This window comes from Trichechus manatus, unplaced genomic scaffold (assembly GCF_000243295.1).
Source record: "Trichechus manatus latirostris isolate Lorelei unplaced genomic scaffold, TriManLat1.0 scaffold00020, whole genome shotgun sequence".
NCBI classification, from domain to species: domain Eukaryota; kingdom Metazoa; phylum Chordata; class Mammalia; order Sirenia; family Trichechidae; genus Trichechus; species Trichechus manatus.
The window spans coordinates 24,633,410-24,647,610 of NW_004443956.1; the positions used below are offsets into that span (position 1 = coordinate 24,633,410).

Here is a 14,201-nt window from a genome sequence, read left to right on the forward strand (position 1 = left end):
GAGACCGGGGTAGAGAGTCTGGGCCTGGGCCTCCATTGCAGCGGACTATGTAGCTTCCAGGCTGTGCACAGCAGCTGGGCAGAAGTCAGGCTCTGACCTCAAGACAAGGGTCTGGCGTCCTGGCACTCAGACACCTGGGTAGACAATGCCCAAACAGACATTAAGAGAGGCATATCTGTATGTGTGTATATATATATATATATATATATATATATGTCATTTGGAACAACAAAGTCTTCTAGGAAAACCTGTCCTTTTTCTTTCTTTGCACCATTGATTTCTACACCACTGATAACCACCTAGGCTCTCATACATTAAATGTATCACTTATGCAGGTACTGGACAAATTTTAAGAACTTCTGAATTTTCTACTCACAGCTTCTTCCCCACACCTGCCAAAAAATCCCACCCCTTCCCTGTTAGTTTTCTAAATACTCTAGGAAAATAAACATTCATTTCAAATATTTTCTGTAAGTCCTTTTTTTCTAGTTCTACATATCCAAAGATGTCTGCTTGTTCATGAATTCAAAAGTTCACCCAACGTTTTTGTTGATGATTCATAGAGAAATCTAAAACATAAAGAAAGAAAAAATTAGCTGCAAGAAAAAATAAAGTGACTTAATTATCCAAACGTACTTTTCTACAAAACACAACCTAAAACTGGTTTTCAACCAGATGCACTTAAAAAGAAAACTGAACTAACTTGTAATTATTTCACTAACTATTTCTCACATGTAAAAGGGAATAAAATGCCCTATCATCCCAGGGTTGTTATAAGGTGGAAATCACGAAATACAGACACCACGTATCATAATACGCGACATAGTTACTGAGCAAGCCCTCAGTAAATGGTGGCCATTATCATCTCCCCCATGGTTATCACCATTAGCATGAATACGGGATGGCTTTCCATTTATTTAGGTCTTCTTTAAGTTCATTCAGCAATGTTTTATAACAAGTCTTGCACTTGCTTAAATTTATTCCTAAGTATTTTATTCTTGTTATCATAAACGAAATTGTTTTAATTTCCTCTTCAAATGGTTCATTGCTAGTGTACAGAAATACGACCAATTTTTGTGTGTTGATTTTGTGTCCTGCAACTTTGACAAATTCATTTATTAACGCTTTTTTTTTTTTCTGGAGAGTCTCTATAGAGTTTTCTAGATACAAGATCATGTCACCTGAGGATAGAGATAGTTTTACTTCTTTCTTTCCAGTTTGGATACCTTTTATTTATTTTTCTGGCCTAATACTCTGCCTATGACTCCCACTACTATGTTGAATAGAACTGGAAAAGTGGACATTTGTGTCTTATTCCTGATCTTAGGGGAAGCATTGTTTTAAATGAACTATAAAAATAATGCAGTATCAAATTTATTTAAAAAAATTGCACACAGCAGAATAAATGAAAATGTATTTGTTAACACAAAAAGAGGCCAATCTTTTCAAGGAGTACTCCTTTCCTTCAAGGCCTAATAACAAGGTTTTATGTTGATGATGGTATTATAATACTATTAAAGTTGCCTATATAAACCCAAACCAAACAGCTTGCCGTCGAGTCAATTCCAACTCATAGTGACCCTATAGGATGAAGTAGAACTTCCCCACAGGATCTCCAAGGAGCGGCTGGTGGATTCGAACTGCTGACCTTTCGGTTAGCAGCCGAACTCTTAACCCCTGCGCCACCAGGACTCCTGCTTGTATATAGGCATAATTAGTACTGGCAAGTAATCTGTTTAAAATTTGATTACAATTCATTTACTCAGTAAGAAAAATTCATGATGTAACTCAAACTTCAGAAACATTAAGAAATACCTATAATTCTCTAACTTCAAATTACAAATTTATTGCTATTTTCATGCTATTTATGAAAGTAATAAATATAACATGTTGGACATTTAAATATACTAGTGCACTGGTGAATTCTTGTTGTTCCTCATGAGAAAATAAGCTCAATTTACAATATGTTATACTGGGTAAAGAGATTAAAGTGCAATGAAAAGCATTTTTTTATTTATCACCCAACAGTTGAGTCAACAAAATGCTAGGCTAACTCAGCTGGAAAGAAAAGTAGATTAATTGTTAAGAAAACTTTTGCTTCTAAAGTAATGTCCCATTGTCTAAAATATTCATTGTACCAAGGGGTTCCCAGAGTCTTAAAGACTTTTTACTTGCTTTAAAGTCTCAAGCCCAACATTAAATTGATAATACTTAAAAATACAGTCTTAAATCCTAATTGTCTCTCTTCCATTAGACTGATTTTTCAGACACTAGTTTCTCTACAGTATGCTTCTTGTATATTTAAGCAAGAAGCCAATATTTCAGAGTCCTACCCATTTATTCTTTAGGCTGCTTCCTCCTTAAAGGGTAAAACTTCTCCACCCGCCCCCGACCCCTGCCATCTGTGTAGCAGAGAAGATGGCACACAGTTGTAGAATCAACACATAGTTGTAGAAACAATGTACAAAAAAAAAATTACATGCCCCATGTTTAAATCCTTTTCTTTTCCATAGTGTAAGTCTTAAAATCCTCAAACTATTTTTTCTCTCAATGTGAACTAATATAATTCAAGTATTCACCTTGAAACTATGTGCAAGTGAAAATGAAGAGATTTCTAACAAGAAGCAAATGCCCCTTTCCTTGTATCTTCAGAAAAGCACACACAATTCTACATCCAAAGAAAAAACTGTCCTTGCAAATGTTATTTCTAACAAAGGAATCTTATAAAATGCTTGGACTTCTGAGATTGCTACTATGTCCTGTAAAAATAATTTACATAGTTGGTAATTCTGATTGATTTTCTTATTTATTAAGTTGCTGTCTGGTAAAACTGTTTAAATTCCCATGTTTTCAGAAATGTATAAAAACTTTCTACTTTTCTTTAAAGTCAGAAGCACACTGTCACTTCCCTCTTCTCCCACATGCTTTTTTTGTTTTGTTTGGACACACTCACAACCTTGGTACATCCAAATCCTACCTATCTACTTCAAGGCCCAGGTTCACTATTTTATCCAGGTAAGAGGTTAAGCCTTGTCCGCAGAGAGCACTGGAGGGACACTGGAGGAGGTAGAGGTTTTCTCTTTCGGGTTCTGGCTCCCACAGAGTGCATTTTTTCTCCACTGGGAGGCCTGTGAGGCTCTTAATGCTAGGTTCCTGCAGAGCACAGCTTTCTCCAGCACTTGGCTGCCCCCTTCCTCCTGCACGTGACTTGGGGGCATGGCAGCCGACACAGACAGCACAGGCGTGCTCCCCACACCTTGCCCTTACTTTAGTTGCAGGTGTGCACATGCACACTAGGGACCCTAGAGTGCTGGATGCTTAGAGCACAGCCACCAGGAAGCCATACAGAGAAATATACTAGACTCCTGCACAGGGTTCTAGCAATGTGAGGCAGTCAGAAGCTTCCTCCAGCATCTAGCCAGTTCTGAGGCACAGTACACCTCCCTGTGGACAGCCTTCCCCAAGACCCCAGAGAGCAGATTTCCAGCAAGTCCCACCAGCAAGGCACCTCAACAGCTTCTGCATCCAGACAGCCAAGGGGATCTGGATTGCAGTCCTGGCAGGGTATCTTTCTGGGGAGAGTATCTTCCTTGGGTGCTCTGTTTCACACTAGGAGTGGGGCCGCTTCTCTAACTCTCATAGCCAATTCTCCATTACTATAATCCCCTAGATTTTAACATAAATCTCTTTCTAACTGATGGAACAAGGTACCAAAAAAAAAAAAAAAAAAAAAAAAAATTCAGTAACGATATAGTTGAGGTAACACAATAAACTTGACCTAACTGACACAGAAGACTGCCCCCAATGTCTATAGAAGACATACTCTTTTCAAGTGCACATGGAATATTTATAAAACTGACCATACGCTCAACAAAAACAATAAATAAGGAAGAATGTTTTGCTATAGGCAAAAACATGGATGAACCGCATAAATAAAATGTGGGATGAAAGGAGCCTGACATAAAACAAAATTTCCTCTACTACTCAATTTATACAAATTGGAAACAGACAAAATTGATCTACGGTGTTACAGTCTGGATAATGAGCACTTTCAAGGGGTTGGAAAGGAGTAGTGACTGGGTGATGCATGTGGACACTTCTGGGATACCATATTTCTTGATTTGGGTGGTGATTACATTTTGGTAATTAAGTTGTATATTTATTATTTACATATCTGTCACATGTAATTTTAAATGAACAAATTCTATTTAAAATTAAAGCAAGAAAAAATACCTTAAGCCGCTTTATGCTAATAAATTTGAAAATCTAGATCAATGTATAATTTTATAGGAAAATATAAATCACAAAAATTTATTCAAGAAACATAGAAAATCAGACCAGACTAATAAATATGAAAGAAATGGGGAGGTGTTTTTTCAGGTACTATTCGACAGCTTCAAAAAACAAATACAATCTGCAAATTTTCTATAACACTGAAAATGGGAGAAAGCTATCAGCTAATGCTGACAGCAAAACTGATATAGGTTCCCCACATCACATACATAAATCAAAACAAACAGCAAATTTAAAAAACTACGATCAGTCTTATTTCAAGTGTAATGTAAAAATTCTCAAATAAAATATTAGCACATAAGATACAAATGATATTTTACAATAATAGAACCCATTATTCTAACAATGTTCAATATTAGCAGATTGACAAGGACTCTTTTATACCCCTACCATTAAACATCCCATAAATTTATATATCCAAAGGAGTTCCAGCTTTCTAGTAGCTAATATGCTTGAAACATCTTTGGAATTCTATTGGAACTGATTCCAGAGTTAGCTTATAGCTGTACAACAAAAATTAGTCTAATTGTTTTACAACTGAACTTGTCTACTTAGTCTTCTCTCTTCCTCTTTTCCTGTTATCAGTGCACTTGAGTTACTTGTGTGAATTTAACAGAGGGTTCTATTGGGGCTCATCTGAGAAGAGAGAATTTTTGACAACACTGAGGCAGGGAGAGGTGGATGCACAATAACACTCGGCTGAATATCTATCTGTGTGCTACTGTGAGTGGACGAAACTGAACAGAGTAAGTATACAGCCCAGAGAGGTGGATTTTTCTAACATAAGACAGGCTGCATGGCTTGACTACTGATACACAAGGTGACAATATTATCCAGAGTTCAGTAGCAGTTTTGAGATAATACACAATAGTAATTCAAGTGTTTTCCTGTGATACATGTTCAAATTAAAATATCACATACGTATTTTTTAAAACTACTGATTTTCTAAGCTCCTAACAACTGGGTAAAAGGCTACATGATGTTTTTTGTTTGTTTGTTTCTTTTAATTCTCAAACGTTATAGTTAAAGAAACAAGTTTCGTCACTTCATTTTTATGATGGTTCCCAGTAAAGCAAAAAAGGTCTCACTTTACTAATAAAAAGAATGATTAAAACTGGGATAATAGGTGATAAAAACGCCAACAGTAATCCTTCAGTAAGCAAGAATTTTTTAGTAAAGAAAGCATTAAATATATTTGTACCTATAACACAAGTTAATAGTCTATAAAAAGCTACACTTTAGATGTTTATTCATAAATTAGCAATTTATAATTTTGAAAGCCTTCTCCAAACGAGAAAGTAGTTATAGAAAGTGGTTTTCTAGGTATATATAAAACAACTAGTATTAGCTTACCTAGTTGTGTAACATTTAGCCTTATTTAGCCCATAAAACAGCAAGAAAAAAATTGTGTTTTTTGTGGCTGACCTGAGAATCAAACAATTTATAAAAGAGTCCACAGGAAAATACATCGCATGTCAAAACCAGTGTATTGCAGCAAAAACACCTGAATGGAAAACTAGCTCAAAGAACACACTCCTAGCCAGCAGTACCTGCGGCAACAATTTGCCACCCAGAAAGAAAGAAACAGTAAGTATTTCTTCTGAGGCTCTGGAGGATACGAACCTTTCTGATTCCTGATGTGGATGTTTGTGGACTAGGTATTTATATCTTAGGAAATGCCCATGGTTACAAAATCATAACCAACCACAAAAATTAATCTGTCTGTTGTTGTTAGGTGCTGTCAAGTCAGTTCCAACTCACAGCAACCTTGTGTACAACAGAACAAAACACTGCCTGTCCTGCGCCATTCTCACAATTGTTATGCTTGAGCTGATTGTTGCAGCTACTGTGTCAATCCTTCTTGTTAAGGGTCTTCCTCCTTGCTGCTGACCCTCTACTTTACCAAGCATGATGTCCTTCTCCAGGGACTGGTCTCTCCTGATAACATGTCCCAAGTATGTGAGATGAGGTCTTGCCATCTTTGCTTCTAAGGAGCATTCTGGCTGTACGTCTTCTAAAACAGATTCGTTAATTCTTCTGGCAGTCTGTGGTATATTCAATATTCTTTGCCAACACCATAATTCAAAGGCATCAATTCTTTGGTCTTCCCTATTCATTGTCCAGCTTTCACGTGCCAATGAGGTGACTGAAGACACCATGGCTTGGGTCAGGTTGCACCTTAGTCCTTAAAGTGACATCTTTGCTTTTAACATTTTAAAGGGGCCTTTTGTAGCAGATTTGCCCAATGCAATGCGTCATTTGATTTTCTAACTGCTGCTTCCATGGATGTTGATTGTGGATTCAAGTAAACTGAAATCATGGGCAACTTCAATCTTTTCTCCATTTATCATGATGTTGCTTAGTGGTCCAGTTGTGAGGATTTTTGTTTTATGTTGAGGTGTAATCCAAACTGAAGGCTGGATTACAGCGCTACATCTGTTTGCTGAAACATCTCAAATGGTATTCTATCAATTCCTGAAGACTTGTTTTTTGCCAGTGCCTTCGGTGCAGCTTGGACTTCTTCCTTCAGTACCATCGGTTCTTGATCATATGCTACCTCCTGAAATGGGTGAACGTCGACCACCTCTTTCTGGTACAGTGACTCTGTGTATTCCTTCCATCTTCTTTTGATTCTTCCTGCATCATTTAATATTTTCTCCGTAGAATCATTCAATATTGCAACTCAAGGCTTGAATTTTCAGTTCAGCTTCAGAAATGCTGAGTGTGTTCTTCCCTTCTGGTTTTCTAACTCTAGGTCTTTGTACATGTCATTATAATACTTTACTTTGTCCTCTCCAGCCATCCTTTGAAGTCTTCTGTTCAGCTCTTTTACTTCATTTCTTCCTTTCGCTTTAGCTACTCTACATTCAAGAGCAGGTTTCAGAGTCTCTTCTGACATCCATTTAGGTCTTTGCTTTCTTTCTTGTGTTTTTAATGACCTCTTGATTTCCTCATGTATGATGTCCTTGATGTCATTCCATAACTCGTCTGGTCTTTGGTCATTAGTGTTCAATGTGTCAAATCTATTCTTGAGATGGTCTCTAAATTCAGGGAGAATATACTCAAGGTCGTACGTTGGCTCTCGTGGATTTGTTCTAATTTTCTTCAGTTTCAACTTGAACTTGCATATGAGCAATTGATGGTCTGTTCCACAGTCAGTCCCTGGCCTTGTTCTGACTGATGATACTGATCTTTTCCATCATCTCTTTCCAAATATGTAGTCGATTTGATTCCCGTGTATTCATTCCATCTGGTGAGGTCCATGTGTATAGTCACCGTTTATGTTGTTGAAACAAGGTATTGGCAATGAAGAAGTCATTGGTCTTGCAAAAATTCTATCATGTGATCTCTAGCGTTGTTTCTACCACCAAGGCCATATTTTCCAACTATTGTTCCTTCTTCTTGGTTTCCAACTTTCTCATTCCAATCACCAGTAATTATCAATGCATCTTGATTGCATGTTTGATCAATTTCAGACTGCAGAGGTTGGTAAAAATCTTCAATTTCTTCATCTTTGGCCTTAGTGGTTGGTGTGTAAATTTGAATAATAGTTGTATTAACTTGTCTTCCTTGTAGGTATATTGATATTATTCTATCACTCACAGTGTTGTACTTCAGGATAGATCCTGAAATGTTCTATCTGATGGGGAATGCGATGCCATTCCTCTTCAATTTGTCATTCCCGGCCCAGTGTACCAGATGATTGTCTGACTTAAAATGGCCACCACCACTCCACTTCAGCTCACTAATGCCTAGGATATCGATGTTTATGTGTTCCATTTCATGTTTTTTCATAAACCCATACAAAGTAAGTGTGTATGCCCTTAATTTTTCTAGAGCAGAATTTTGCAAACCACCATTTTGTTTCTGAAGACAGAATTAGCAAGTAACTTAAACATATGCCTCAAAGGGCTTCTGTAAACAGAAACATTTCAATCCTTATGTGATGGTTAAGGTTGTGTGTTAGCTTGGCTGGGCCATGATTCTCAGTGGTTTGGCAGTTATATAATGATATAATTTGGCTGTTATGTAATGATGTAGTCATCCTCCATGATGTGATCTGATGTGATCTGCCAATCAGTTGTAAGGGGAGTTTCCTCAGGGGTGTGGCCTGCATACAATATATATATGGACGTTTTGGCAAAGCTCGCTTGCTTGCTCTGGATCCTGCATTTGGCTCATCATCACCTGACCTCTGCTTCTTGGGACTTGAGCCAGCGGCCTGCTGTATTGCCGGCTGATCTCAGGATTCATTAGCCTCTGCAGCTGTGTGCCAGCGTCTTACTGTCTGATCTTGGGTTCATAAGCCCATGTGGCTACATGAGTCTGGAGAAACCTCCAGCATTATACCTGACCCATGGACTTGGGACTTTCCAGCCTCTACAACAGCATGAGCCATTTCCTTGAGATAAATATATCTCTCTATATATACATATGCTTCACTGGTTTTGCTTCTCTAGAGAACTCAGCCTAAGACACCTTACAATCTTCAAGTTTTCTAACCACCTAGCTATAAATAGTAGAATGAAAACTCAATCTAAAATATACCTAAGCAATAACTACTTTGCAGATAATTGCACTACTTTACTAGATAATTTATCTAGCTCTTTACCTTTCAATGCTATCTTCTTGCAAAGTTATTTCCATGAATGTCTTTAGTTTTCTCTGAATGACGGCTCCAACCTCTTTCACTTTTGAACTCTTATGTTTACCTATTGGAAAATTATATAAAAGACAGAGAAAAGATTTTAACACAAAACAAACATACTTTCCTATACATTTGGGTATAATTTCTATAAAGCTGCGCTTCATTATACTTCCCTTTTGAGTTAACCTATCTATTGAACTGTGGAATAGTAATCATCTCCTTCACAGCAATGTTGTAAAAATCAAATGAACATATATGAAAACACCTAATTGGCTATACAGTACAGTTCAAGTGTACATTATCATATTAAGTGATTATGCTATCATAGACTTAATGCTCACATATGCCTCTATTAGAAAATGACAACTACCATTCAGACTCATTCAGTATTTATTAAGTACCTATTAAGTGCTAGGTACTCATCTGAATCCCAACCACCGTGTTCACATCTTTATACTTTCCCTCATTCTTTAGATATCAACTCAGTGGTCATGCCCTTAGGAAAAGTTTTTCCCTGATGCCCTGTCTAGGTCATTCTAGTTGAAAAACGTTATTAGAAATCTGCAGACATTCTATGTAATCAGGATTACGGAAATAACTTGTTTCTATAGGAGCACTATCGCCTATAATATATTACCTAAGAAAGTAATTGCCAACATCAGTAAAACTGAACAAAATATATAGAAACTTAAAGGTAGTCAACCTGCAGGATGTTACTGTATCTTTTACTGAGGTGAGCATTTTTAGGTACCTCCAATTATTTTTCCAGTACTATTTCAACTGGCTGTGATATTTGAAACAGGCAAAGTTAAGGCTTAAGAGAAACAGTAGTTACATTAAATATTACCACCAAAACATGTCAGCATTAGCAAAAATAAAATCAGATTTTAAAATATGACAGAGCAATAGAAATTCAACTCAGCAGCACAGAATGGGAATACTTAAATGGATTCAGTGGGGAAAGATGAAATATAGAAAGGAAATGCATTACAGAAAAGCTAGTGGTATAAAAACAAGTACAGAGTTAGCCAAGTAAAGGAAGCATAGGTAGAAAGCACTATGTTCAAAGAGCATAAAGAAGCATTGTATGAGAAAGGAATTCTAAGAAGCTTGGCATGACTGGGGAGTCAAACAGGGAAGTCGTCAAACATAAGGAGTTGAGTTTCCAAACATTCCATAACACTTTTGTGTGAGGTGTTGCTGTGAACCATCGAGTAGATTCCAACTCACAGCGACCTTATAGGACAGAGTAGATCTGCCCCATAGGGTTTCCTAGGTTGTAATCTTTAGTAGAGCAAGCTGCCAGGTCTTTTCACCCAGGGAGCCACTGGGTGGATTTGAACCACCAACTTCTCGGTTAGTAGCTGTCATGGATTGAACTGTGTCCCCCCAAAATATCTGTCAACTTGGCTGGGTCATGAATCCCAGTATTGTATAATTGTGTACCATTTTGTAATCTGATGTGATTTCCTTATGTGCTGTAAGTTCAATCACTATGATCTAATAAGATGGATTAGTGGCAGTTACACTGATGAGGTATGCAAGATTGGATAGTGTCTTAAGCCAGTCTCTTTTGAGATATAAAACAGAGAAGCGAGCAGAGACACATGGGAACGTCACACCACCAAGAAAGCATTGCCAGGAGCAGAGTGCGTCCTTTGGACCTGAGGTTCCTGCGCTGAGATGCTCCCAGATCAAGGGAAGACTAATGCATCACAAGGACCTCCCTCCAGAGCCAAGAAAGAAAAAGGCTTCTCCTGGAGCTGATGCCCTGAATTTGGACTTGTAGCCTCCTGGACTGTGAGAGAATAAACTTCTCTTTGTTCAAGCCATCCACTTGTGGTATTTCTGTTATAGCAGCAGTAGATGAGCAGTTAACCATTGTGTCACCAGGGATTCTTGTGTGAGGTATACCTGACAATATCCCAGATGATATGAGAGAAAATTTTACCAACCTTTATTAAGAACCAAAATAATATGTGTAACAGCTGTCAGACATACAATGCCTTCAATGTCGTCAGAAGTAACACATGCGTTTAGTTCATCTAAAAATGACCTGTAAAAAAGTAACAAATATCTGAAATTAATCAATAGTATACGCCTTAATACTTTATAGAAAGATAAATGTAGCCAACGTTCATCAACATGAGATGCTGATGAAACTTTTCCCATATTTTCACTATAAGTGTGCCAAATCATATAGGCAAGACATTAAAATCAAATGATGTTGCTAGAAAGAGAACATGAATGTTGTGGTAAGTAAATAAGCAACCCTTTATACCCACGATACACACAAAAAAGGATTTAATGTCGTGGAAAGGTAATTCATAGTTACCAAAGATGATGCTTTAAAAAATTTTAATTGAACATATTTGCTATTCAAGTTTCACTAGTGGTTATGTATCAGCAAAACTATTTCAATTTATAATCAGTCAGTCCTGTATGTGCACACACACAAAAAAGCTACAATTTTAGTCAAGTGGCATATGGTTGAAGAAATCAATTAACAGTTGTGTGCTGAATGAAAATTATACTGGTGTTCAACCCAGTTAAGTGTTTTGAGAGTATATATAATAAGAAGTATTTACTGCACAGACAGTATGCTATAGAATGCTAGGATGATAAACACTCATCAGAGTATTCAGGTGAATATATGTTAGAGAAAGTTAGAATTTCTCTTTGTATAAGTTTAATGTAAATATTTTTGATTGCTGATAAAATGAGAAAAAAAATTCTATGAAATATTTTTCTCATAGAATTGAACCTTTACAAAATGGTAAGATAAAAAGAATACAGCAAAGCTGCTGAGAGAGCTTAGAGCCACAGTGAAGTTTTAAGATAGTGAAGTGAAAACTACCTGACCACACTGGAAGTCTTTATTATTATTCCTATTAAACATCTTGAAAACGGTGGAAGGTCTGCAAGACACTCTGGTGGAGTAAGCTCTTCCATATCAGAAGCCTAAAAAAAAGTTTCAAATCAATGATTTGCAATTTGAGACTGGGTCAATTACTCATTTTATATTGCTTTGGGTTTTCTTCAACACTTGAGAAAGGTCTTCCAGAAACTTGAAACAATGCTCTTTATTAACTGTTGAAATGTTTACAATAATTATGAATAATTTATTATTATATGTGATTTTATGCTAAGCAAATTTAACAGGGTTTCTTAATCACAGCATTAGTAACGCTATGGTCTAGATAGTTCTTTGTTTCTTTGTTGTTGGAGCTATCATGTGCATTGCAGGATGTTTACAGAATCCCTGGCCTCTACCTACTAGATGCCAGTCATGCCCCCCAAGCTATTATAACCAAAAATGTCTCCAGGCATTGTCAAATGTGCCCTGGTGAGAAAAACAGCCCCCAGTTTGTACTGCTAGTCTAGATCCCAAGGACGAACTACTTGGATTTACACTCTTTATTACAGACCTTATAAAATTATATAGGTTGTTCATTATTTATGAATGAACTCCACATACAAATGTCTCCTGGAAAAGTCTAAATCCAGAATTCCTGTTCCAGGAGGAGGGTTATATCTTTGTTTTCCAATTCATAATACCCGAGGAGTGAATATGCACATCTCACTCTCTTATATCTCCACCACTTCTTTTGCCTAATTCTTGGTTATTTTAGGCAAGTCATTCACATAGCCATGACTAGACAATACTTCTAATAAGCGTTTATTTATTCTATTTCTAGGGTTCACAATACAAATCTGAATAATAAAGTCAATTGTCATATTATACGTGAAATTAAAAAACAAAAACAGAAACAACCAGTTGCTGCCAAGTAGACCTTGACTCATGGTGACCCCCTGGTGTTCGATAGCATTTTCATGGCTAATTTTTGGGAAGTAGATAACCAGGCCTTTCTTTCCCAGGCACGTCTGGGTGGACTTGAACTTCTAACCTTTCAGCTAGCTGCCAAGTGTGTTAACTGTTTATACCACCAAGGGTCTCCATATGTGAACTGCCATTCCCAAATACATGAAACTAAAATTGACAGAACTAAAGGAAAAACAGACAAATCCACAGTCACAGTGCTAAACATTTACTGACAGAGCAAATAAATAAATGAACAAACAAAATCGGTAAGAAGACAGAAGCTGGCAAAATTTCTCTGTAAAGTAAAATAGCAAATACTTAAATAAAACAGTAAATATTTTAGGGCTTGTAAGCAATTCAGTCTGACACAACTATTCAACCCTGTGGTTGTAGTGCAAAGGCAGCCACAGACAATCTGTAAACGAATGAGCATGGCTATGTACCAATAAACTTCATAAAAACATACGGCTGATCCCTAATACAGGAGAGGCCTGAAAAACACTATCAATCATCATGACCTTATAGACATTTATAGAACTCCACCCAACAAAAGCAGAATGCACATTCTTTGCAAGTGAAACCTTCATGAACAAGGACCATATGCTGGGCCAAAAAAGAAGCCCCAATAAATTTAAAGGATTGGTATTAGAGAATGGTATTAAATTAGAAAAAAAAATAAGTTAACCAGAACATTTTCTAATATTAAGAAATGACACGACATACTTCTAAATAACCCATGAGTCAAAAAAAAAGGCATAAGGCAAATTTGATCATAGTTTAAACTGAATGATAACGAAAACACGTCATGTCAAAATATGTAGGATGAAGCTAAAGAAGGCCACAGAGGGAAATTTATACCTTTAAATGACTATATTAGAGAATAAAAAAAGTTGTTAGGTCAATAGTTTATGCCTTCACTTTAGGAACACAGAAATAGAAGTGAAAATTAAATCGTAAATAAGAAAACAGGAAATAATAAAATAGCATAAAGCAATGATATAGAAAACAGGCAAAAAAATGGAGAAAATTAAAGTAAAAAATTGGTTCTTTTTTAAAAAAATGAAATTGATAAAACCAAAACAAAAAATAATCAAGAGAAAGAGACAAAACACAAATTACCAAGTTCAGAAATGAAAGCCAGAACATCACTATCTTACAGGTATTAAAAAGGATAATAAAGAGAGAATATGAACAAGTTTATGCAAACAAATTTGTTAACATAAATGAAATGGACAAATTTCTTGAAAAATACTATGTACCTAAAGGAGACTGGAGAAACCTCGGGAATATGGTCCCCAGACACCCTTTCAGCTCAGTGGTAAAGTTACCTCCGAGGTTCTCTGTTCAGCCTGGGAGTGGACAGCCCCGGAAAACCAAATGAGACTAACGAGGTACAGGAGTCCAGTGACAAGGGCCAGAAGGCAGAAGGGGACAAGG

The 14,201-nt window shown here is 36.7% G+C and overlaps 1 protein-coding gene across 3 annotated transcripts in view; it reads right to left on the reverse strand.

Moving 5' to 3' along the window:
* Positions 1-216: 216 nt before the first annotated feature.
* NCAPG2 (non-SMC condensin II complex subunit G2) overlaps positions 217-14,201 on the reverse strand; it is a 122,077-nt gene continuing 108,092 nt past the window's right edge. For all 3 annotated transcript variants that reach the window (XM_023727982.1, XM_023727983.1, XM_004372764.2), the window contains exons 25-28: positions 11,799-11,902; positions 10,897-10,997; positions 8,906-9,005; positions 217-569 (exon numbers count right to left, since the gene is read on the reverse strand). In XM_023727982.1, the coding sequence (XP_023583750.1) occupies positions 518-569; positions 8,906-9,005; positions 10,897-10,997; positions 11,799-11,902 (357 nt within the window). In that variant the 3' untranslated portion in view covers positions 217-517. The remainder of the gene's footprint in view (positions 570-8,905; positions 9,006-10,896; positions 10,998-11,798; positions 11,903-14,201) is intronic.